Raw genomic sequence first — 27,630 nt, 5'->3', positions numbered from 1 at the left:
AAAACTTAAGATCCTGATGCTTAAAAAAAATCTCAGTTAAAAAAAAAAAAAAAGTCAATATATGGGGAAAACTCATGAAACGTGGGTCTTATTTCACCCCGAATCAAAATGATAAATATATTTTGGATAAGGAAAACAAAGTCTGTTTTTAGGACTGTTAAGATATTTTGTATGGAAATTCAAATTTGATGTCGTGTAACAAAGAAGGCCGTGCGTTTAATGGCCTTTTTTGGTGCATTATAAGTGAACCTTTGAGGGGAAAAAACAGCTCCATATAAGGTCTTTGGCCACATCTTATTTTCAAAACATGTTTTCTAGAGTTTTGTCACCAGAAAAAAAAAAAAAATTTTAGAATGACACATTTTTAATTTTAATGGCAAATCTTACTTTATTTCACATTACTGTGATGGAAAAAATGTTTTTGTATGTCTTCATTATCATAATGTTATGAAACCCTGTCTCCGACATTGAATAAAAAAGTAAAAAAGGTAATTGTGAGTTCACATCTCACAATTCTGACTTTCTCAGAATTGCATGATAGAAACTCACAATTCTGACTATTATTCTTGCAATTGTATGATAGAAACTCACAGTTTTTACTTTTTCTTGCAATTGCATGATCCAAACTCGTAATTCTATTTTTCTCAGAATTGCATGATATAAACTTACAATTCTGTTTTTCTTAGAATTGCATGATATACACTCGCGATTCTGACTTTTTTTCTCAGAGTTGCCTAATATAAACTCACAATTGTCTATTTTTCTCAGAATTGCATGATCTAAACTCACAATTCTATTTTTCTCAGAATTGCATGGAATAAACTCACAATTCTGACTCACAATTTTTTTTTTTTTTTTTTTTTTTTGCAATTGCATGTTATAAACTCGTAATTCTGTCTATTTTTCTCAAAATTGCATGATCTAAACACAATTCTGACTTTTTCTTGCAATTGCATGATATACAGTAGTCAACATTTGAAGTGGATCAAATCTTTTCATCTTTTCATGTGTCTCACAACTCAGACTTTTGTCTCAGAATTGCATGATATAAACTTAAAATTTAACTTAACTTCATAACTGGCAATTGCAATATTGCAATTCATCTCGCCGTTCAGAACAGTTGCAAGGGGGAAAAAGTCAGAATTGCAAGTTACAGACCCTCAATTCTGCGAAAAAATGTCAATTGGTTTTTTTTTTTGTTTTTTTTTTATATCTTGCAGTTCAGACTTTATTTTACAGAATTGCAACTGCGCAATTCTGAGATTTCTGAGATTCTTATTTTTATCTCTCAATTTTGACTTGATAACTCACAATTGAGAGAAAAAAAGTCACAATTAGACTTTTCTTTTTTTTTTTTTTTTTTTTTTTTCTTTTTTTTTATTCGGTGACGGAACTGTGTTACTTGAATTGTAGAGTACATTTCCTGAATTAATGTAATGCTGAATAATAATAATGCCACAATGTAAAAAGAATCTTGATGGTCCTAAAAAGCTTTGTTTTCTTTATGCATTATGCTTTATTATTTATTTTGGGATGTTTCTGTGAGATCTCCCTGTATAGGTCATATTATAGATATCTAGACGTCTATAACACGTTGAATAAATAAATATAATTGCTTGTGAAATGAAAAAATATCTAAATAGCATAGAAAAATAAATTTCCTTAACTTCCCAAATAAATATCCACAATTTAGAATACCTTAAATATATTACCATACAAGGTCCATGTGACTCCTCGGTTTCTTGGAGAAGTAAACACTCACATACAGCCATAGATACGAAGGAAAGTCACAATTCCACAGTAAACATTTAACGAAACATTCCACAAGGCAATGTGTATTACTACCCTGAACTCAAGAAACAATCACATCATTCCTATTCAATCAACATGGCTTATTTCTTAGAAAACGTGCGTCAGTGTGAAATCAGAATTGGCCCTGTTTGTTTCTTAATGTACGTCCCTGGTTTCGTAAGTGCACATTATTGTATTCATCAATGATGATCAGTGTAATATCGGTTGATGTTAACCAGGAACCAATTTTGCAAACTTGTATTTTGCTCTGATCCAAAAGTCGAATCTTTTTGGTGGGTTTTGCATGCCTTTCATGTTAACAAAATGGCCTGCACTGATGAGAAACAAAACACGTCTGTATTGGGAATCAGAGCGAGAGATGTTATATTTCAAAAACATGGAGACTATCGAACACAGCACATTTTTACAGCCCACTCATGAAGGGCTTACACAGAAACCATTTCTGGAGTACAAATACAGACCCTCGCCTCTGTAAGTGATTAGGTTTTTTGGTGGCGTTGTCTCCGTTGGTTAAGCGGTTTGTTGTTTTCCCTCAGTTCCACGGCCTGCTGATGTCCAGGCATCCCCAGCTGATGCTGGCCGGCTCTCAGAAGAGACCTTGCCTCCAGGCGTCGTTGTGGACCAGGCAGGTGCAGCACTGTATGGCCTGCCACCAGCTCTGGCAGTTCAAGGGCTCCATATTGGCTTTGGCCATCATCACTTTGGAGCTGGAGAGGTTGACGCCTGATTGGTTCTCCGTTTTTACCGACCTGCTGAGAAAAGCACAGGTAGTCAAGAACACAAAAACACAAACACATTACTAGTAATTGTGCAGTTGATTCTCATACTGTGTTTTCAGGAAGTTTTGGAATATTTGTCCTCTCCCCAAATTTGTCACTACAGAAACAGTAATGTATAATTTTATTAGTCGGTTTATATTGACCTATTAAGATGTGCTTGCAACTATGTTGTAAATTATTTTTTTTGCTATTTTATTAAATAGTTTTCAGAGGTAAATCAATAACGATTACATTTTGAACAATATTTCAAGTGTAACTTATGAGATTTGCTGTATTTTTTTAATCCAACTTTTTTTTTTTTTATAAAAAGGCAAAAAGTTGATCATACTGATTTCAAAGTTAAGGATTCATTAGTTTGAATATACATCACCAAACCAAACACTATCATAACATCTTAGTTGATAATTCAGTATACTTTAGTTTTGACTAAACATCCCATGCACATTTTCGGTGGTAACAGTAATGCTTTGGTAGCGACCACATCACATTACAGAATTTTAACCCACATACTAAACCACTAAAACATACTAAAATTGTGCATAACTGTACTAAAATTGTTTATTTTCCCCAAATAAACGATTATGTGTTTCCTTTTGTCATTACCGTAACTATGATGACATGTAGTGACAATTTTAGGAAATAACACCCAAAAAAAAAAAAAAAACAAGGATGTCACTAACAACATTCCTTAAAATCACACACTGATTTTTCATACTTCAGAACACATTTACCTAAATATCTACTCACCATGTAGCTATGAGAGAAAGTGACACATTAATATTTCCTGATCATAAATGTAGGGGCGGTAGTTAAAATCAGTCTCAGCCAATGGACTAAAACATGCACTGTTTTGGTAGTGACATGAAAAATGTGACCCTGGACCACAAAACCAGTCTCAAGTTGCTGGGGTTTATTTGTAGCAATAGCCAAAAATACATTGTATGGGTCAAAATTATTGATTTTTCTTTTATGGCAAAAATCATTAGGAAATTAAGTGAAGATCATGTTCCATTAAGATATTTTGTATAATTCCTACTGTAAATGTATGAAAACTTAATTTTTGATTAGTAATATTCATTGTTAAGAATATTATTTGAAGAACTTTAAAGGTTATTTTCTCAATATTGTTGATTTTTTTATTTTTTTATTTTTTTTTTGCACCCTCAGATTCCTGTTTTTAAATAGTTGTATATTGCCCTAACCTAACAAACTATATATCAATAAAAAGCTTATTTATTCAGCTTTCATATGATGTATAAATCTCAATTTTGAAAAAATGACCCTTATGATGGAGATATATATATATATATATATATATATATATATATATATATATATATATATATATATATATATATATATATATATATATATATATATATATATATATATATATATATATATTACAAAAAAAATGATAATTTACAAAGAAAATATAATTTTATTTATTTTTTACTTCAAGAAGATATTTTTAAAAACAACAATTTAATTAAAAAAAAAAAAAAGATTTCAATATAATTTTCATAAATTGGTATTTCAGAGAATTCGGGACAGCCACCTCCCAACTGAAAGTACCCAATAAATTAAGATTTTATATGTGAGGAGTTCATTTGCAAAAACAGATAATTCAGTTTTTAACAGTTTTCAAAAATCATGTTTTTTTTTTCCATTAATTTCATTTTTTTTTTTCAATAATTTCATCTTTCATTCATTGTGCATTCCAGTTAATCTCAGTCAAACTGCAGTTAGGTTGTTTTGATATAAAGTAAAAATAACTAAAAAAATAAAGCTAACTAACACAATAAAACACAGTAAAAACATGAACATCATAAAAAAAGAACGATTTTTTCAAATTGTAAAAATCGAATTGTCTGTTTTTGCAAATAAACTATATGAAGAGTTCAGATGCAAAATCCTCTAAATCCATCTGTAAATCCATCTGTCGTATTTCTTTAAAATGAGCGTTTCTTCCTGGCTACTTTGTATAGGTTTCTATGTAAGTACCAGTACCTCTAGTTGGGCTGAGGCTGAAATTTAGCGAGTTTAAGTAAAAGTATTTAATGGATGTGTAGTATGTGTCCGGAGCATTCACTCAGTGTCATTATCTAATTTTTGACCGAGATGGCTTTTAGCTGGTTTTGCATCTGAACTCTTCAAATAAATATATATATATATATATAAAATATTATTGTGGGTTTTGTTAGATGATAAAAAGCATTTAAGTATTCAAATCTTATGTGTTTATTAACATCCTTTTAAGTGTTTTTATATAATATAACTTAAAATTAAACAAGCCAAGGCTTTGCCTATTTTTAATTGCTTTTCACCTGGTTTGGGGGGCTTTGTTATATCCCTGCTTATCATTAAACATACTAGTATTTATTTTAATGCTACTAGTAATTTTTTTTTTTTAAGCTACTAATATCTCTTGCATTAGGTAGGACTACATATTTTTTTTTTAGCTACTGGTTCTTATTTAGATACTAATTAATACCTAGAAGATATTGGTACTTTTGCATTGGATACAAGTACTTATTCAATAGATACTAGTACAAGTGTAGTAAATACTAGTACCCGTTTTAAATGTTCCAAAGATAATTTTTTTTTCTTTTTTGGGTCACACTGTATTTTAAGGTCCAATTCTCACTATGAACTATTAACTACGACTTTGCCTCAAACTCCTAATTTGCTGCTTATTAATAGTTAGTAGTGTAGTTAAGTTTAGGTATGGGATCGGATTAATGTGCTCATGCAGAGTAAGACTTTAATATGTGCTTTATAAGTACTAGTATGTTAATGGTGAGAATTGGTCCTTAAAATAGTGTTACTGAACTAGTTGCCTTAAAATAGATACTAGTACATTTTAAGGATGATTAAATGTTAAAACAGCTTATAATTAAACATGACCGTTTGGGTTAGTGATTTCAGGCACCATAAAACCATTTTGGCCAATACTGAAAAGTTTCGGTGCATCACTATTAACTTTCTTTGTTTGAGTATAAAGAAATAGGATAATTGTCCAAAAATGAACAACTTGCTGACCATAATGTTGTTTAAAACCCGTAAGACGTTTTAATTTGCATAAAACAGGGGTCCTTTTGAAAACTTTGAGTGTATGTTTCTCACACAAAGCTGTTGCAGGGTTTCTGAAGACTTTAGCATCATAATGACCACTTTTATGCTGCTTTGTCAATGACAGAATTTCATTCTGTCAGTTTTTGGCTTAATTTCACTCACATGGACGTTTGCGTTTGTTTTAGATCGAGAGCACCGAGTTCATCTGCTGCAAGGAGATGGTGGATGAGTACCTCACCGGCCTCGAGCTCTCCTTACCCACCAACGCCGTCTACATTCTGGACGCCGCCAGCATGCTGGCGTTCAGAGGACATGAGGTGCGGGAGGATGATGGAGGTGGGAACAGAAAGACGGTCGTCCGAGCCAGACGAGCACAGAAAGGGGACCAAGACATGGACGACTTCTATGACGGTTTCTGGTGCCTTTATGATGAGGACGTGTCGGTGAAAACGGGAAACCATAGACTGCGGGATACGCAAGAACAAATCTCACCTTGTCCTCCGTTACGGCCTTCTAGTCAATAAGCTAACGTGTGGATAAATGTGGGCCCAGGCACTTTTTGTATTTCTTTTATGAAAACTTACACAGCACTTTGACCATTTTTGAGATTTCTTTATGTTTGATCTTATATTCCTTTTTTTTATTTTTGTACTTTTCGTTTTATATTTTTGTATCTTCATACTGTAAGTATAATGCTTTAACGATTATGGTGCTTTAACTGAAACCTTTTTGTTTGCCAACTGATTAATTCCTTAATGGAGTTACGCTTTATAGTGTTATGCATTTTTGAATTTATATCCATTGACATTTCAAATCATCAGAATAATGATGCCGTCTTGATTTGTAGTATTAATGTGAAGAGGAAATTACATTTCTGTTCAGATATTTCAGGGGTTTTTTTCCCCCTAATGTTTTAACCAAAAACGCCTCCTCCCAACCCTTTTTAAGGCAGCTACAGCTATCAGATTCCTGCTTCTCTGAAATGAAACGAGTGGATATTTCCTTTTCTGAAAGGACTGTTCATTTATTATGTTTGTGTGTCCTTCCATTGAATAAAAGCAAATTGACACTACTCTTTTTCTTAGTTTTCTTATTGTGTCAGGGCAAATGTGCAATTATAACACTGTTTTAATATAAATTTCTTCCATTATTTACTCAAAAATAAATGATAAATTTAATTTAGAGTAAATTACACCCTAAAGTAATAACTTGTAATAGAGCACATATGAAAAAGGAAGATTGTTTTTTTTTATATATAAACAATCTTCTTTTTTATATAAATATTTACATATATTATATTATATATATTTTATTTATTTAAATTAGTTTTATTCAGCAAGGATGCATTAAGTTGATCAAAAGTGACCATATTAGTGTATAAGACATTTATAATGTTTGAAAAGATTTATATTTCATGTTAATGCTGTTCTTTTGAACTTTTGAATCCTCAAAAAAAAATCTATCATGGTTTTTACAAAAATACAAAGCAGCACAACTGTTTTCAACATTGATAATCAGAAATGTTCTTGAATGATTTCTGAAGGATCATGTGACTGGAGTAATGATGCTGAAAATTCAGCTTTGCGTCACAGGAATAAATTACATTTTACAATATATTAACATAAAACAGTTATTTTAAAAATCTAATAATATTTTACAATTTTTACTTTATTTTTGATCAATTAAATGAATGCAGCCTTGATAAGCAGAAGATATTTCCTACTGACCACAGACTTATGAACGGTTATGAAAATCTTTTATTAGTTGAGAGAAGAATTTTAATGTATTTTTTAAAATAAAAATGATGGAAATGAGTTTGACACCTGTGGAATGAATGTTCAATGTTCAGCTTTTACCTCTGCTTTTATTTCTTTTCACCTCACTGTAAGCTACTTTCAGTTGTATTTTTGTAAAATCAAAGTCCAAAATGTTTATGTACATATCAAGCAACACAAAGCACATCTCAACAGTTAAAGGAAATCGGGGAGTGTTTATTTCCAACATCAGTTGACAACTTTGCCCCTTATGCATATGAAGATCTGCAGGAAGTTACCTTAGTTCAGATGGCCTTTGCTGCTACAGTACGGCTTATATGATACACAACATAACATAACCTGAATACCATACAGCCTTAAATGCTCGAAAATACAAAAAATATAAATTTGCATATCTGTTGTCATGTACTTTTAAAAACAGCACCAAAAATAACTCTAAGACTGCTTTATTTAGCCATACCCATGCAGGCTTATATATAATAATAATAAAATCATACACGTGTACATTAGTATTACAACTGTGTTGTGCTGTGCTAATGAGTTTGGCTCAGATCTTAAATACTACTGTACACTGGCAAGGGAAACATGTACTACTCAATACGTACGTCACAAAATTGGCCTGACTGTAAGACAAATGGACAGACGGTTAGTACCAAAACAAAATGTGTATTAAAACATAAAAACACAGGCGTTTGGAAACACACCGGTCCCGAAAATAAAATAGGGTTGACGAGGGAGGAGGGGTGGGGGATTATTAAAAATTACCCCTCATCCACCCGGGAAAAAAAAAATAAAAATGTGGCAACACAAAAACAAATTCAGTCCCCATAATGCATCTCTCTGTCTTCCCATCAGAATCTTTGGTCCTTCAACACAATGTCATGAGGAACATGTCAAAAAAACAAAAGCTGACGCTGCAATGTTAATACAGGAAAGTCCATGGATGGCCTGCGATGTGCTCATAAATTAACTGAAAGAAAACAAACACAAAACAAGAAAATGAATCAGAAAATAAAATTAAATGAAAGATGACAGAATGAAAACATGCAAATAAACATATGAATGGAAGTCCATTAGAAACACAAATATACAAGCATGTTGTGATATATGGAACAAATGGACAGAGAATATAACTTAACTTGGCTGGAGAGTTTTTTCCCGTTATTATATCACATTCATACAGAAAATAACACATTTAGCTTATTTTTTTGGAATTTCAGTCACATTTTTAACATCTGAAACGTGCTGCAATTCATATTTTAAAGCAACCTACATAATGCAGATCATGGCAAGCACGCAAAATATTTTATGTTTTTTAAGGAAGTCTCTTCAGCTCACTAAGCCTACATTTATTTGATCCGAAGTACAGCAAAAGCAGTACAATTTTGAAATATTTTTACTATTTATTATAACTCTTTTCTGTTTGAATATATTGTGAAATGTAATTTACTCCTGTGATTAAAGATACATTTTCAGCATCATTACTGCAGTCTTCAGCATCACATGATCCTTCAGAAATCAGCTGATTTGCTTCTCAAGAATTTTTTTTTTTATCTATATTTAAAACAGTTGATGAATAGAAAGATCTAAAGATCAGCATTTATCTGAAAGAAATTCTAGAAATTCATACATTTATTTAGCAAGGATGCTTTAAATTGATCAAAAGTGACATATATAGACATTTATAGTGTTACAAAAGATTTCTATTTCAGGTAAATGCTGTTCTTCTGAACTTTTTATTCAAAGAAACCTGAAAAAAAATCTACTCAGTTGTTTTCAACATAATAATTAAAAAGGTTTTTTAAAATCAACAAATTAGAATATTAAAATGATGTCTGAAGGATCATGTGACTGGAGTAATGATGCTAAAAATTCAGCTTTGAAATCACAGGAATAAATTACATTTTAAAATATATTCAAATAGAAAACACTTATTTTAAATAGTAAATATTTTTTAAATATTTAAAAAATAAATCAAATAAATGCAGGCTTGGTGAGCAGAAGAGACTTCTTTAAAAAAAAAAAAAAAAAAAAAAACATTAAAAATCTCACTGTTCAAAATATTTTGACTGATACACTTTAGTTTAGGGATCAGTTCTCACTATGAACTAACAATCAACTATGACTTTTGCATTCAATAAACTCCTAATTAGCGGTTTATTAAAGGAACAGTCCACCTGAAAGTGACCAAGTTTGTGTAGATGCAGAGTTGATGGCTGCGTGATATCATTGCGGCTGCTGCATCCATGGTACGGCAGCAAAGTTCCTTGATTATTGCGCCGAAATGTGAGTATAGTTCCTAGCCATATCGACCTAGAAAATCACAACTTGTATCTAACAATGTATCTACAGAAGAGTCAAGTTTTAAATAGGAAAAATATTGAAACTCTTTGGTCACTGTTGAGCGAGATGCTAACGGTCTAATCAGATTCAATGATCTATGCTAAGCTATGATAAAAGTGCTACCGCCAGACCCGGAGAACGGCTTAATGGATTCGAAATGGGTAAAACTCAACTGTTTAACTCTAGGGGAGTTGGACAGTGAGTCTATTTTCAAAAAAAGTGGAGTGTTCCTTTAATAGTTAGTAAAGTAGTTGTTTATTTTAGGTATGGGCGGTAATAAGCAACTAGTTAATAGTGAGAATTGGTCCTTAAAATAAACCCATAAGTTTAAGTAAGTAGGCTGGTAGTTTTGCTGTATATACATTTGTTTCCAATAAATGACATTTATAATGAATGCCACAATAATTTAAGTTTGTTTTATACTAATGTATTTTAGTTCCTCTCACACAGAACACAAATGAAAACTAGGTTTAAAATATTACAATTTTATGTATTTATGGGTATTTTGCCTAATTCTAAATGTAATTATAAAACGTGATTTTATTTTTCTCTCTCAACAATGCAATTTTAACCTGGTGTGACCTGTGTCATATTTTAAGGTAAATAAACTGCAAGTAACTATATTAAAGAGCAAATTTCAGTGAATGGATCCATGTCAGGTTCAAACCACAAAATGGATGCTCTGTAAATGTTACACACAGACACCATCAATAACCACAAGATGGCGCCAGATAAGCTTCATTTGAGTTGCTAGAGGTCAGATCTGGCTGCTGTCCTGAATTTAACTCGAATACATTTGACAAAGCTGAAAATCAATGGTTCTTGGCAAAGTGAATTATATTTTACCCAGAAGTAAGTCTGCAGTCTGAAATAAACATGATGAGAAAGGCTAAGTACCCCAACATTACACACATCAGCTTTCTTTTGGATCGTGTTTGCTGGCAGCATTAAATGAACGTGCACGCTTCTATTCTACTCTTACTATTTCAGCAGTATAAAGTAAGTATACTGTGTGCATTATGCAAATTTGTGTATGCACTCAAACTAATATCCACCGTGGCTTCTGACATCTTTTAAGATTATTCAATCAGATGGCCTTAAGTTAGTTTGTGGACACCAAATATGCCAAAAATTGGTGCGACTGTTTATATATGCATTCATGATTCATGATTTGGATTTTGTTTCACTGCACATGTACGAACAGCTAAATCACTGCACGTGGAGAAAACAAACGGAAGGATAACTCACTTTTTCTTGTCTTTGTCCTTCTTGAGGGGCTGTGAGAGCGAGAGGGTCTCGGCAGCCACCTTCCTCTTGTTGAAGGCGTTCATCTCCTCCTCCAGATCCCGTCTCTTCTCTTCCACCTTCCTCTTCTCCTCCTGGTGCATGCGCTTCAGCTGCTCGAACTTCTCATGTAACTGAGGACAAACACACAAGCGAGTGTTATTCCTGAGAGTTACGCCAGAAGCTACATTGTTTCTCTAAGACCAAACTGACTTGCATCTTGTCAAGCAGGACAATTATGTGGCTTGTCTTTGGTTTTATTTATTCAATGTGTTGTTTTGGGAAGACAGGGCAGAACATATTGAACAGCTCCACCCCTTTTTCTAAACAGCCAATAGCATTTTGTTTCTTGTCGACTGAGCTTGGTTAAGCTGCATTTGACAGCTTATGACAGCCACAGTCTAATAGACGCCCTCTTTAAATTCAATATGAAACTGCTAGCAAAGCAAAACTGTGACCATAATCATGCTGAGGATGTGTAGTGTGTCATTAATGGTGTTATCTCTTCTGTTTGTTAGTGCTGTTTGTCTAACCTTTTTTCCTCCTAATCTTATTCATATTGCTTTAAAATATTGCATTCCGTATAGAATTCAAATATTCCGATAGGTTTTATAGTTCGCGCAGACTTTGCAAAGATCCGCTTTGTGCTTTTGGATTCGTGAGACAGTGTAAAACCAGACTACATTCGTCCCAATGCAAAGCGCATTTACAGCGTCTAAATCTTTCCTTATCCACAATACAGTGCACTATGTGTCAATCACCACACTGAAAATACCAACTCTGTGACAGATTTCAGCCGCAGCTTCAGCATCTATTTATAGTGTGGAAGGCAGGACGCTTCGGGTTCTAGAGAGCATTTGACCGGACAGAAAATCTGATGAGAAGCTGAAATAGAGCTAATTAATCAAAATTCAGAATCTCTAACCAATTTTCCCATCAACCCTGTTAATATTTTCTCATTAAACGCGTACTACCACACGTGTAGTCGGCGCTACATGGACGTGTTTACGGCGGTTAAAGTTAAAGAAGTCCATTTCCAAAACAAAGATTCACATACAATGTACTCACCTCCTTGTCATCCGAGATGTTTATCTCTTTCTTTCTTTAGTCGTAAAGAAATTGTTTTTTGAGGAAAACGTTTCAGGATTTTTCTCCATATAATGGACTGATATGGTGCCCCGAATTTGAACTTTCAAAATGCAGTTTAAATGCAGTTTCAAACAATCCCAAATGTGGTTGTAAACGATCCGAGCCGGGGAAGAAGGGTCTTATCTAGTGAAACGATCGGTTATTTTCATTTAAAAAAATACAATTTAAATACTTTTTAATCTCAAACCCTTGTCTTGTCTTACTCTCCATGAACTGTTAGGGTATGTCAAAAAACTCTGACCGTATTTTCTCCCTCAACTTCAAAAAATCATTTCAAAATCATCCTACATCGCTGCAGAAGTACCGACACAGTCTTTGCAACGAACATGCAAAGAAGATCAAAAAAAACCTCTGATCAATCAGACCTCAACAAAACAGGTAAAACAGCGATATAGGATTTTGAAGTTGAGGGAGAACATGAGATAGGAGTTTTTCAACATACCCTAACTGTCATGAACTGGAAAAAAACAGTTCAGGCAGAGTAGGACAAGATGAGCATTTGGCATTAAAAAGTATATAAATTGTTATTTTTATAAAAATAAACCAATCGTTATGCTAGATAAGACCATTCTTTCTCAGCTGGGATTTGGGGTTGTTTGAAGCCACATTTAAACTGTATTTTGGAAGTTCAAAATCAGGCACCATATCAGTCCATTATATGGAGAAAAATGCTGAAATGTTTTCCTCAAAAAGCATAATTTACGACTGAAAAAAGAAAGACATGAACATCTTGGATGACAAGGGGGTGAGTAAATTATTTGTTAATTGTTGTTCTGGAAGTGGACTTCTCCTTTAACAGAATTTAAACCTTTACATGCAGCACTGCTCACCAATTTCAGTTCCAAAACAGTGGACCAATCAGAAGACCATGGAGGCGGGGCAAGCGTTGCAAGCTTTTGTTTACAGTAGCAGGTTGGCATTGCAAATTTTGTATTTGACAGCAACATGGTGCTGCGCTTTTTTTAAAACATTTCTGCTGTGTCTTGTATTTTAGACCCAAAGATGTGTTCTGTGTGAACAGCAAGAACCTAGAGTAAATATATATAGAGTGACAGGTAAAGACCACTGAGAGGTAGCTTAGATCACATGCAACAGCGATCATGAGTCTGATTCAAAACTACAACTATGAGGGCAAAAAATAAATAAAAATAATAACAACAATAATAAAAATAACAATAATACAATTAAAAAAAAAATAATAATCATTTATTAATCATAATCACAGTAAAATGTTTAAATAATCAAGACTGTTGATGTTTTGAATAGCTTTATACTATTGTTTGAAGCAACTGCATGCCACATTTTTTATATATAGTTTCTTCTTTAAATATAAAAAAGTAAAAATTTAAAAATGAGAAACAATAAGAAAAAAAAAAAAAAAAAAAAAAAGATAACCTGTAGGAAAACACACACACACACACACACCTTAAGGAAGCAGAATAAAGTTTTTTTTGTTGTTGTTGTAATTTTGCCTTTGAACAATCACATAATTGTGGCATCTGTAATTGTAAACACGATTAGAAATTCGATGAAGCAGGACTAACCTCTCTCTCCTTCTCCTTCAGCTCAGCCTCTGTCTCCTTCACTTTGTTCACAAACATCTGCCGCATCTCCTCTTCTTTCCTTTGCAGGTCTCCAAGAAACTCCTTCCTTTTGGCTTCATACGTCTCCTGTAGACTATAAAGGGGTCATACAGGAAAAAAAAAATTCATATTATATATTATATATGTAACTAGTAACACTTAGTGTCCTGTTCTGTTTATTGTAAGTATGAACTACAGTTTTGTCATCTACTGCTTTAAACGCTAGAGCAGTGATGATAGTGATTCAAATGTATCATTCCTATTCTCTTCAAATGTATAATTCCTACAACTATTCTATTTACATTCTATTCTATTACGTATATCTTTCTTATCATGCTTGGAGTAAATGGGCCTTTACAGTGGCACAGTAACCTACCTGAAAGGCTGGCTGTCTGGGTCGGTGTCTTTGAAGCCCATCTCCTCCAGTTTACAGCGCCTGTAGAGTTCATAGTGTCTGGCGTGAGTCTGTTCTCGCAGATCCTCCATGTTCACTCTGATCAACATCTCCCGCAGCTTCACGAAATCACAGTGACTCTCATTCTCCACTGCAAAACACATGCACATGATCACCGTCAAAACACACGTAAAACATACAGCTGCAGTGTATGTGTGAGCAAAAGACCCAACCTTAATTATCTGTGTCTGTTTTATTTAGTATTTTGCTGTTAACTACCCTAAAAAATATGAATTTAGACATAATATGTGCTAGTAGTATTGCTGCCCATATGAGATTAAACATGTGCATTACATTACATGTGCAAACGTCATTACATTTTGCAACATTCATCATTTATTTTTATTGTGTTCTTATTGATTTTTTTTTTAAAAGAACAGAATTACAGCAACAGCACACATCATATTTAAATACATTTACATATTGTGTAATTAATCAAAATACCCTGCAAATGTACCTTTAGTACACTAAACTGGTGTATTTAAAGTCTGATAAATTGGAACAACTCATTGTGGACTTAATGCAATTTAATTGTGCAGAAGCAGTGCTGAAGTCCAGCTAAAGATATACTTAAGCATATTTGATAGTGCTAAAGTGGAACTATTGCAAGTATACTTTAGGTACACTTTAAATATTTTGCATTTAAAGACATTTAAAGATCATACAATCCTCATCAATACTGACGTTAAAACATATTTTAGGCTTAATATTAAGAAATGTGCATTGTGCACATGTAGTACTCCAAATAAAGTTTAATAAATTTTTATATCAGTAAGTCTCGAGCGATCATTGTCTCCAGGGCCCAATGAACACAAATAAGCATTAAGCATGGGAAATGCTGTCTGCCATTAGATGTCACATGATCAAGCATCTATAGAAAGCCTGTGTATTTCTAGTTTGTGTATCTGCACTGCAAATTAGTGTTGAAATTATATACCAAACTTTTGAGTCACCAAAGGCACTTTTACACAGCAAAAGTAAAGAGGTAATCATGCATGAAAGACAGACTAAATTAAGCCAGCTCTGACCTACCTCAACCCCTCAATGACTTCAATTGTATGGACAAAGACAGACATTTCTCAACTTATTTTCTTAATGTTCCACAGTAGAAAGAAAATCATACTGCTTTGGAATGACAGGGTGAAAAAATGATAGACGTTTTTACATCACAATATTTAGTAACACTTTATTTTACGGTTTCTTAACTAGTTGCATATTAGCATGCATATTACTAGAATATTAGCCATTTATTAGTACTAATTAAGCACATTTTAATGCCTTATTCTACATCCCTAATCTTACCCAATACCTAAACTTAACAACTACCTAATTAACTATTAATAAGCAGCAAATTAGGAAATGTTTGAGGAAAAAAATCGTAGTTAATAGTGAATAAGTGTTCCCTATTCTGAAGTGTTAACCAATTTTCTTTAGAATTATCATCACATTTACATCAGTAAATATGTTAATAGACTTGAACTATACTAAGTATAAAATAAATGCATTTTAAATCTATTACTTTTTTACTAGGGGAGTCAGTAAGATTTGTTTAAAGAAATTAATATATAAATTAATTATATTAATTAATATTAAGAATTGTATTCGCATTAAATTCTTCATAAGTGACAGTAAAGGCATTTATGTTTCTTTTGAACTTCCATTTAAAGGATCTTGGGGAAAAAAACTGTAAATGCAACTGTAGCAACTGTTTTTAACACTAATAAAAATATAACAGAGCATATTAGAATGATTTCTGAAAGACAATGTGACAAAAATTGAAAACAGTTATTTGAAATTTTAATAAAATTATAATAACTGCAATAATATTCCATGATATTTATTATATTTGTTGTTTAAATCTAATAAATGCAGCAATTGTGAGCATAAGAGACTTAACCTTACTGACCCCAAAACCTTGAAACAGTATATATAATTTATAGTAACATTTCAGAAAATTCCAAATTTGAGATATTAGCTTTTAATTCCAAAACACTGTTTTAATCAACTGACAGCCCTAAAAAAGTATTAATAATCTACATCCTTATGAGTGTAGTCCATTGAAAGCTGATTAATTAATAGTTAGCTCAAATAACTTTGCAAATATTGGCTGAGAACTGGAGAACTGTAAAAGATTTCATTTTTCTATTAGAATATATTTTAATTAATGGAGAAAACCTCTTAAGAGTCACAAAGTCAACTGCTGTTCCACATGAACTGCTCTACACTGAGCATCTCTTTCATGCAGCACGAGTCTCTACTTAAGCTGGAGGACAAATTAAACTGAAAAACACGACTAATGACGTGACCTTATCTGTGGCAGAGCTCTCTCTCTCACATCTGAGAAAACACAGTAATTAGCTCCCGTCTAGAGTGGCATTTATCGCCGCTTTGATTGATGGGATTGTTTTCACATGAAAGGCATTGTAAAAATACCCCTCAACCGGCATCGGCAGAGACGAGCAAGGTTCAAATAAAAAGTCCCATTGAGACTGACGTACTCCAGCCCCTCGGGCATGATATTCTCCAGTGACAGAGTAACGCTCATCCACTACAGCTCAAATAAAATCAACCAAACCGCAAGAATGTTACAGAGAAGGTGACATTTCTGCTCCAGCTTACCTTGAACGACTCCCCACGGATACTGCCTGGCCCTCACCGTCTTATTCCCCACCTTCACCTCCTCGACACTGCCCACCACAGCAAAGGGAAGATGGGCCTAGAACACAGAAACAGTGCATATCACGTATTTTTGCTAAAAATAAATAAATAAATTAACAAAAAACAATGTGATGCAAGTCTCTGATAAGACATACATTCATAGAGGAGTTGATTTCTGTCACGGCTTCATCGTCTGTGGGAAACTGGTAGATCTGAACACCATTGCTAACCAGCTCGCTCATAATTTTGATCTTGAACTTGTGTAGCTCGCTCTTGGAAATTGTGTCAGCTTTGGCAATAATAGGGATGATGTTCACCTAAAAGAAAAAAAAACAAAAAAACAACACAAATGAAATACATTTCACATAATGTGTCTCTGTTCTAGCTCCGTGTCTGGCAAGCTAGCAGTTAGATTATAGATGAGCTGGGCTAGAATGAAACGTGCAATTAAAGAGCTTGTGCTAAATAAGACACCAGTAATAAATCAGCTACATGTGTTTCACTGAGATTCCCAAATGAACTAACAGGCCACAACTGTCACTTTAAAAAAGACAGCTTGTTTCTTGCATGTGAGACAATCTGATGAAAATAGTGATGGAAAAACAACTGTCATTTATTCACCCTTGTCGTTCCAAAACGTGATTTTCTTATGTGGAACATTATGGATATGTTGAGAAATGTCTGTTTTTTGTCCATACAATTAAAGTCATTGTTTAAGGAGCTGAGGTAGGTCAGAACTGGCTTAGTCTGGCTGTCATGCATCATCACCTCTTTACTTTTAGCTGTGTAAGTAACTTCAGTGTCTTCCTGTGAGCAAAACTTAAAGTTTTGAATATAAAATCAACACTAATCTGCAGTACAAATATCTTACAAATGTTTACTACAGAACACTTGATCATGTGACATCTAATGGCAGACAGAAAAACTAAGCATTTCCCATGTTTAATCTGTATTTGTGTTCATTGGGCCCTGGGGGCACATCATTACCAACCATCTGTGCATCTCCTAAAAAAACAGAAACCCCGAGCTCTGCTCTCATTCATGCTATTACTCTCTGATGAAATGAAAAATTGATCGACTCCGTTTCCACTGGACAGAGAGAAAAGCCCCTGCCCACTGTCCTACATTTTCACATATTTACGGATTATCAATACACTCATCAGTAGAACACTGACATTGTATATACACACACAAACAATTATTGCACTAAGACGGCCATTCTTGGTTCTAGCAGCAAAAGAAATTTAAATGCAATGGTCATACACAATTTCTAAATATTAAAATATTTTATCTGTGTATAATATTAATAATTTAATATTTTCCATTCACATTACTATAATATAATAACATTACGTTACTATAATATTAATGAGGATGATGTTTATTACTAGAGAAGACTTGGCAATACAATTTTATAATTTACAATTTTATTTCAATTCCTGGGTTCTGAATTGAGATGAAATAACAATGAAATTCTTTACAGTATTGAGATTTTGGTTACACTTGAGTTTGAGCAACAAATCTCACTATTAACTAACTATTCACTACACCTATTGCCTCAAAAAAAAATCCTTATTTGCTGCTTATTAGTAGTTAGCAAGGTAGTTGTTAAGTTTAGGTATGGGATGGATTAAGGGATCTAAAACATGATTTAGTGATGATCTAGTATTTTCTTAATCAAGAAAAGCCTTGCCGTCTAGCTGTATGGACAATCTCTAAGGGTAATAATCAGTCATTTGATGATTTTTATAATATTGGACAATATTCTATTTTTAATTTTTTTAAGAGATTCAGCATTAACTTCAGTGGACTTAAAGGAGAAGTCCACCTCCAAAACAAAGATTCACATACGTGACCCTGGGCCACAAAACCAGCCATAAGGGTCATTTTTTGAAAATGAGCTTTATACATCATCTGAAAGCTAAATAAATAAGTTTTCCATTGATGTATGGTTATGTTAGGATAGGACAATATTTGGCCAAGTTACAACTATTTGAATATATGGAATCTGAAGGTGCAAAAAAAAAAAAAAAAAAAAAAAAAAAAAAAAAAATTTAGAAAATCACCTTTAAATTTGTCCAAATGAAGCTCTTACTAGTGCATATTACTAATAAAAAATTAAGTAAGAATTTAACTAAATATCTTCATGAAACATGATCTTTACTTAATTTCCTAATGGTTTTTGGCATAAAAGAAAAATCAATAATTTTGACCCATGCAAAGTATTTTTGGCTATTGCTACAAATATACCCCAGCAACTTAAGACTGGTTTTGTGGTCCAGGGTCACATATAATGTACTCACCCCCTTGTTATCCAAGATGTTCATGTCTTTCTTTCTTCAGTCGTAAAGAAATTGTGTTTTTTGAGGAAAACATTTCAGCATTTTTCTCCATATAATGGACTGATATGGTGCCCCGATTTCAAACTTTCAAAATGCGGTTTAAATGCGGCTTCAAACAATCCCAAATGTGGTTGTAAATGATCCCAGCCGAGGGTCTTATCTAGCGAAATGATCAGTTATTTTAATACAATTTATATACTTTTTAATCTCAAACACTCATCTTGCCTTTCTCTCCCTGAACTCTGTGTATTCTGACTCATGACAGTTAGGGTATGTCGAAAAACTCCCATCTCGTGTTCTCCCTCAACTTCAAAATCGTCCTATATCCCCGTTTTACTTTTTTTTTGTTAAGGGTGTTTGATCTTCTTTGCATGTTCACTTTGCAAAGACTGGGTCGGTACTTCTGCAGTGATGTAGGATGATTTTGAAATGATTTTTGAAGTTGAGGGAGAAAATACGATTAGAGTTTTTCGACATACCCGAAACTGTCTTGAGTCAGAATACACAGAGTTCAGAGAGAGAAAGACAAGACGAGCGTTTGAGATTAAAAAGTATTTAAATTGTATTTTTTAATGAAAATAACCGATCGTTTTGCTAGATAAGACCCTTCTTTCTTGGCTGGGTTCATTTGCAACCGCATTTGGGATCTGCATTTTGAAAGTTCAAAATCAGGGCACCATATCAGTCCATTATATGGAGAAAAATGCTGAAATGTTTTCCTCAAAAAACAATTTCTTTACAACAGAAGAAAGAAAAACATGAACATCTTGGATGACAAGGGGGTGAGTAAATTATATGTGAATCTTTGTTTTTGGCCTTCTCCTTTAAATTTGAAAAACTGTGTATACTGAAGTCTTTTTGCAATTTAATAAAATACGTTCTGCTGTTATTCATGTTTTTCTCGTGCTTCAGGTAAAGAAGTAAAGGCAATCAGTTCACGTGTTGACTGATCTAATAAGGCAATACAGTAATCGGTCACAACACATTAAAGAGCCACAAAACTGTATTTATTGTTTGAAATGTTTGAAGTAACATGCTCTGTCTTGTCTGGCAGAGTGTTGTCAGTTTTCTCTTTGCTCCACAATGTAGAGCGGCATTGTTTGTCAGACATAGCAACAGTACCTAAGGAGGGCGGTTTGTGTGAAGGGTCAACTGAGTGATGTCTGCAGTGAAGTAAAACAAATCTGCATAATAAAAATTTTAAAACTAATTTGCCAACAGTTGGAGTGTCACGCAAAACATTTACTCTTAACCCACAGTGACGTGCGCTCACCTTGCTGTCCAACTTCTTCATGGTGACTAAATCCAAGGACTTGAGTGAGTGTCCCGTAGGAGCGATGAAGTAGAGGCAGATGTGGATTCTGGTGTCGTGGTAATTGAATAGAGAACGCTTTATTTTCAGCTCTTCCTGCAGGTAGTTTTCAAACTGTGTGTCGATATAGTCCACAATGGGTTTATAGCTGAGAAAAACAGACACATTGCAAGAAATCAGGGATTGTGATATGCATCAATATGTGAGAGAATTATATATTCACTATCTCCGCTAATGAAATCAAGACATTCAGTGTGAGAACGAGAGAGATGCAGCTGTGTAGTGTCTTGACCGCACCATGTTTACACTGTCTGACCTTCTCCCTTGACTTCTTGGGCAGTTTTCCCTGCATGCATTGCTTGTAAGATTTCAGAGGCTACACTGTCTCATTCTGGATGCATTTTTCCCAAAAGATGCAATGTCTGGAATAGTTTATGACTACATGAAACAGGCAGTAAGTCTCTCTGCCTGTCTGTCCATCTTTACAGCCAACATTCAGAGGTTAGAAGGCACATTCTAGCAGTCCATGTTTATTTTTTTCCTCTCACCAAGCCGTCAGTGAAAGAAGGCGCTTTTCAAGAAATTCTTTGTCTAAAAGAGGGTCAATTCTGAGAACAACTTTGACAACAAGTTTGAAAGAAAGAGCTTGTTGAATGCAGATTCATTTGTACATCTTTGGTTTCTCAGTGCAACCTTCCAAAAACAATGAGCTAAGCAGTTTTTGTACCTTTCTTCTTTGTTGATCTGGTCCCCGAAGCCCACCGTGTCGACGATAGTCAGTTTTAGGTGGACGTTGCTCTCTTGCAAGTCGTACGTTCTGGGCCGCAGGTAGACTCCATTTTGGTAATGGCTGGCCTCCTCATTTTCAAACATGGTGTTAAAAAGGGTGTTCATTAATGTCGACTTGCCGATGCCCGTCTCACCTAACATTGGAGATTGACTGATTAGCATTTCTACTACAAGATCAGACGTTAAGCTAGTGTTGAGTTTAATGGGCTGTTAATAGTTGCTTACCCACACAGAGGATGTTGAAGCAGAAACCCTGAGTCACCGATTTACTGACCAGCTGATCGGGCAGACTGTCAAAGCCAACATGACCGCCAAGGCTGAGGTTACGCTTTTCTTCATTCTGTAAAGGAATCAGAGATTTTGTCCTTGAGGATGACGTGGACTGAAATGAGGCTCACATAAAGGACAAGGAAACAAAAAGCTTGGTGCAATGGTCAAGACAATAAATCAGCGACAATTGGGCCATTTTAAGCTTGGCACTGACTGAAAGTGTTACTTCTCCTTTGTCTCTTCCAATATCGTTGTCAATGAATAATGCATGTTTTGTCTTAGGTTATTATTTAGAAAACATTCTTATGATGCCATGCATCTCTAGGAAGAATGGTCTTATCTAGCAAAACAGCCGGTCATTTTCTAAAAAAAAATTTTTTTTAAATGTATACACCTTTTAACCTCAAATGCTCGTCTTGTCTAGCTCTGCAATGCACATGTAAACTCTGTGTAATCTGGGTCAATACAGTTACGGTATGTCGAAAAACTCCTATCTGACTCCTCCAAATTCAAAATCATCCTACATCACTGTTTTACCTTTTTTTGTTAAAGGCATTTGACCATCTTTGCATTTTCACTTAAACACTGGGTCTGTATTTCTATAGCGATGTAGGGCGATTTTAATGTAGGAGGAGAAAATGAGATGGGAGTTTTTTCGACATACCCAACTGTATTGACCCGGATTACACAGAGTTCACATGTGGGCAAATCCAGTGTTATGGATGTGACATTTTGCATTATGGATGTGACATATAACTGCTTAGAGAATGTATGTGTTACCAATATACCAAACTATCTGTTTATATTTTAATAAACCCTTGTTGATAGAGTCTAAACATAAGAAAAATATCAGTCTATGCACAAGTTTTCTATGTTAAAAAAAGAGGAAAAAAATCATGCGTTATGGATATGACAAAAAAATGACACAGATTACATACTTTGTAGGATTTCTGCGAATTAAAATGCACAAACCATACGCAACAATACCTAACAAATAGAGAAGAGATGGCTCTTCAGAGAACATATAATTGTTACTTTATTTTAATTTTGATGTGTCTATTTATGAGGAATGCGTACTGTTATGGATGTGACAAGCCTGAATATTAAACTTACCAGACTATGGAAAATCATGCACTAAAAATTAAAAATGCTTTAAAAACTTTAAGAGAGACCTCACATGGGTATTTGAACCACCAAATGTTGACATCTGTGCTATCAGTACAATAAAAACCTCTGGTAAAGACTTTATTTTTTCCTGATAAGGTTGACATATGCATAAAATTACCCATGTGCATTGCAGAGCTGGACAAGACAAGCATTTGAGGTTAAAAAGTATATATATTTTTTATTTTATTTTTATTTTTTTAGAAAATGACAGATCATTTCGCTAGATAAGCCCCTTATTTCTCGGCTGGGATCGTTTAGAGCCTTTCTTTACGACTGAAGAAAGAAAGGTATGAACATCTTGGATGACAAGGGGGTGAGTACATCATCCATTTTTGTTCTAGAAGTGAGCTTCTCCTTTAAAGCATGCAATTTCATTTACTGTCAACGGCATTTTTTGCTTAAAAAGAGGCCAAGCAGTGCAGGTTTTTAATATCAGCAATAACATAAAAAAATCTGTTCATCATCATGTCTTAACTAGGGGTTGACCGATTATCGGCAATATTACGCATTTTTATGGTTAGCAAAATCGTCCATTATCAAATGTTAATAAAATAATTTAAAAGCATTTAAAGAAAGTTTCTGTCAGAGCCCCTATTATTCTTAATTTTGACATTAATTTCTTTTTTTTTTAACACCAGACATATATATCGGTTCAAAATATCAGTTATCGATCCACTCAATCTGTAATAATCAGCATAAGAACATATTTTATTTCAACTGTGGAAAGAAACATTTTTCAAGTTTAAGTTCACCGAAGTTAATGTACTCTCCTGTCTGATTTGTTTGTCGGACAAAATGGTGGATTTGCCATTATGACAGGTATGTCAGTTAAGCTGCAGGTCTTAGGGTCAGTTGAGGAGCGGGACTTGGTCCTATGCATCAGTAGTTAATTGTTGGAAGATCTGAATGTAATTGATTGTAAGAAATAGGTAGGAGTTAAAAAGACTAAATGACTGAAGAAGTCAAGCACACACCATCTGAAAGGAGTCAGTCATTTCACTGAACAGGTTAAGACATTTTGTTTAAACATGGTTGAACAGTTTTCAAAAAGTGAAACATGCATGAAAGAATCTATGACAGGCATATAGAAAGTAGCTATGAAATTCCATGCATTTCACAGCAACTTCAAACCTCTTCACACAATTAGTCATGCAAAGCATTTCTCAAATTGAAATCCTATAATTCAGGACCAAACAAATGTAAAAACCCACTAAAAGGCTTTCATCACACTAATGAGAGCCCCAAAACTGTGAAATCAATGCGCTCCTCCCTCGTCTGGCTTCGTCTTCTTCCCAAATGCAGGCGCATATTTGGTGAATGATGTCACTGAGACGATCACCGAGCGCGCTACCGAGGGAAGCAGCAGCTTTGTTGGCGTAACACGCATTAAGCACAAAAGGAATTCTGGCTGAAAAAACGCCACTGACCCCTGTGTCATTTCAACGCTGAGGCACCAAAGGGGAGCTCCAGCATGCGGAGGTGAAGGGGAAATGGCTGAAAGCATTTTTGGAAAACAGGCAGTCTAGAGGGAGGAAGAAAAAAAAAAACTTGGGAAGGCTTGAACAATGCCCATATAGGGGCTGATAGATAGCAAATGCCCCCGCCGCAGGGGAAACATTTCCCCTCGGGGGGCAGCAGATCAAGAGGAAATGGAGCAGCGTTTGGGCCACACAACAATATTTTCTCAACCCGCCCTCACAATGACAGGCCTGATTCATGCATACTGACAGAACACTGAGAGCTGTGTGCAAATCGGGGAACATTCCATGCGTTGCTTTGCAAAAGAATCGCCCTATCCGAAAAAACAATCACTCCAACCATCACTGACTTACATTCTTTCTTAAAAGAGATATTTTGAATAATGCACTGGTTGATTTCCCATTTCTAAGCTTCATAAAAGTTCATAAAATGTGAATTTCCATCTTTTGGACCAGCAGCTATTAAGTTGACGATTTAAAACTATAGCTCTGCAGGGAAAAGTGATGCCATCCTATAACGAAGTCTAGGACAACACAGATTGTTCAAGGCAGATGGGTACTCAGAATGACAGTGGAGAAGAGCCAAACTGGGACGGCTCCATTCTCACCCCCTACATACACCTGAATATGTGCGCGCCCGCTTCAGCAAACTGATACGACAGCCCTCATCGGAAATTTCGCTGGCATCCCATCTGATATGGAAGGAGGAGGGGTGACGTGGAGAAGAATGCAGATGGTCTAGATTTGGTCGCAGTATGGCATCTGCCCTAAACAAAAAGCAGACTGGATTTTATCTGCTTTTCTATAAGAGATCTTCAAGCAAAACACAGCTGACTGTGTAGCTGCATCTGCGAAGTGTAAGTTTTGTATTTAATACGCATATACAGTACAATCACATGCACACCCTTAAGGCCTTCATGTTTTTGCCAAATAGGGTCTTGCATCCTTCGAATCATGTGATGTTGGTGTTTATTAATGTCAGTGGCATCTAAGCTTGAACAGGATGTTGACTCATCGCAAAAAACGCATACGGCTTTACATAACAGTAAGTACATCAGCCCTGCCCTATGATACAATAAATGAAATTAACGTTAAACAGGACCGTCTTGTTCCAATCCTTAGCTTCTTTCAGTAAAAAGACCGCACTGACTGGACTGTAAGATAATTGAGATTAAAATGAATAGTTATTATAATAACTAAGATCTCAGAGCTACACTAACGAGCACACAAACCCTATAGCATCACATTAGGAGGGCGTGTAAATTATGACACTTAATTTTTGGGTGAACTCTCCCTTCCTACCCATTATGTAATCAGAATTAAAATTGACCCTTCACAGCTCAATGCAGTTGATCAATATGGTGCCTAAAACCACACAAACCTCTAATCAAACGGCATTGACAGTGAAAGCACACTTACATTTCATTCAGCCAACAGCTGTTAAAACAATGCTTGTATTCAAACTCTGAGACTTTTAAACCAACACACCATGTTTCACTTCCACAGCACAGAGATACACTATTATCTAGCCTGCTGAACAAACTATAAACAGCTCAATGCACCAAAAATAATTTTCTAAGCTTTCACAGGCATCCATCCTGAACCAACACTGATGGATCAGTACTCATGGCACATCTATGTGAATGTGACTCAAAACGTAATTGTTTATAAATCAGCTTAAACTCTCCTGGAACCTTTAAAGGTATGATCGACCAGCACGGTTTTTCTGGTGAAGCTTGTTGACCAAGGAAGTCCTGTTTAAAGACATTAAGAAAGATCAAGGAAGTTAAGAAGCCTGCTGGGGACACCAGATTACCAGCATCCAAAACAATGGGCTTTTCAGCAAGGTGGCTTATCGACAGCATCCTGCTTCTTCTGTCTCATTTCTTACTGCATTCTTGTAATCTTCTTAACCTTCACACATTCAGCCAGAATCTCTAACTAGATCCCATAGCTTGACTGTGGGACCATCAGATATCAACAGCCCCCCACCTTATCTTCTCTTTTTGTCACTTTATCTGTGATCTCAAACTTAAGGGCCACATGTTGGTCCCAAACTTTACCAGCTGTGAGAATGAAGAAGGCTGTTTAGTGATGTTTCAATTGGAATTTGGGGGCAGTAAAACACTAAAGATGTAAACAAAGTGCTAAATGAGTGAACATGTTGCTTTCAAAAGCAATTATGTGCTCTAGTCTTGCATAGTAAAGAAATACTCCAATAGTAAACCAAAATCTGTACTGTAGGTTGTATGCAGCCTGGAGCGTAAATAAAGAGATGATCACAAGAAACCTTCAAGGGACTGAGAAAAGACGTTTTTCGTTCACAAACAATTTATATGGCTAGAATTATCTCACTAAGACGGATAATACACCTGTAGTAAGCACACATACACACATTAAAGCAGTAAATAAACAGCGTTAGATTGCAGCAACGTACTGCTCAATGTAGAGAGAGTCCGTTGGGCTAAGCTAGAGTAGCGTTCGTGCTAGTCCTAATTCATTACAGAAAACCTGCAAAGACTGTGTACATCTGAGTGAAAACGGTCTCTGGAAGTAAAAACTGACTGAAAAGGCTACTTACAGAAAATATGTCTACATCCGTGGCCGCCATGATGAGGAATGTATGTGTTTAGATAAGGCGAAAGGGAGCTGCCTGCCTGCCTTCGTCTCTCTCACCGTCCGCTGACACACACACACTGTGGTCGGGATGGAGAATTTACAAATCTTACTATGGTAAAGGCCGTGCTTATGAATTTAAATGACGCAGTGTGACGTTCTGAGGTGATTGGATATAAGGCAGAACCAGCAAAGAATCCTATTACGCCCAGAGCCGTTTGGTTTTCAACGCTTCAGCGCTGATACTTGAATATTAATTAGGTGACGCGACTGGACGGGTCAAGTTGGGACGACGTAATTAATATTCATGAGGAGATATTTTGCCATACTAGGATTCGTAATTTCACAAAAGCATTAGCTCAATATGGCTTCTTCCTGGAAACTCCCACTGAGTTCAGGAATGTCTTTTCTTAAGACACGGCAAGGTAGAGCTTTTAAATAAAGAAATATGCAATCGTCATTCATGACTTCAAACCGTTTAATAACATGCATAATGTTCGTTCAGACACACTCGCATGGGAGAGTACAGGCAGTTTAATAGAATTATTATTATTATGGATATGATTTTATTTTAAATTGTTTAACAATTAAAAGTAACTATATCAGCTGAATGCCTTTATCCTTGACAAATGTTGTTAAAATAAATAAAATACTTCATTTAGGAATTGTTTTTGAACTTTTGCACAGCCCCGCCCCCACCCACGTCTTACTTTTTTTTTTTTTTTATGACGTGTCGCTGCATTC

The 27,630-nt window shown here is 34.8% G+C and overlaps 1 protein-coding gene across 2 annotated transcripts; it reads right to left on the bottom strand.

Annotated features, from left to right (window-relative positions):
- Positions 1 to 40: 40 nt before the first annotated feature.
- On the bottom strand, positions 41 to 27,079 carry septin8a (septin 8a). Of its 2 annotated transcripts, none has more exons than XM_051092996.1 (10): positions 26,852 to 27,079; positions 21,581 to 21,695; positions 21,294 to 21,489; positions 20,528 to 20,714; positions 17,068 to 17,229; positions 16,874 to 16,970; positions 14,177 to 14,345; positions 13,762 to 13,894; positions 11,033 to 11,202; positions 41 to 2,561 (listed from the first exon to the last, which is right to left on the bottom strand). In XM_051092996.1, the coding sequence occupies exons 1-10, from the start codon at positions 26,879 to 26,881 to the stop codon at positions 2,399 to 2,401; spliced, it is 1,422 nt and encodes a 473-aa protein (XP_050948953.1). In that variant the 5' UTR covers positions 26,882 to 27,079; the 3' UTR covers positions 41 to 2,398. The 2 variants fall into 2 exon arrangements, with proteins under 2 accessions (XP_050948953.1, XP_050948954.1); XM_051092997.1 differs by lacking the exon at positions 41 to 2,561 and adding an exon at positions 7,511 to 8,411 and having other exon boundaries at positions 26,852 to 27,074.
- Between the last annotated feature and the right edge of the window lie 551 nt (positions 27,080 to 27,630).

The sequence above is a fragment of the Labeo rohita genome, chromosome 21 (genome assembly GCF_022985175.1).
Source record: "Labeo rohita strain BAU-BD-2019 chromosome 21, IGBB_LRoh.1.0, whole genome shotgun sequence".
Lineage (NCBI taxonomy): Eukaryota > Metazoa > Chordata > Actinopteri > Cypriniformes > Cyprinidae > Labeo > Labeo rohita.
Note: the sequence above shows the minus strand (reverse complement) of the source record. Positions and strands in the feature narration are given on the sequence as shown.

Excerpts from the sequence above, each read along its gene's own strand:
- septin8a (XM_051092996.1), bottom strand. The coding sequence starts at position 26,881 with ATGGCGGCCACGGATGTAGACATATTTTCT. Across the intron at positions 20,715-21,293 it reads CAGATCAACAAAGAAGAAAG|CTATAAACCCATTGTGGACT; the intron begins GTACAAAAACTG and ends TGTTTTTCTCAG. Across the intron at positions 14,346-16,873 it reads TCCGTGGGGAGTCGTTCAAG|TGGAGAATGAGAGTCACTGT; the intron begins GTAAGCTGGAGC and ends TGTGTTTTGCAG.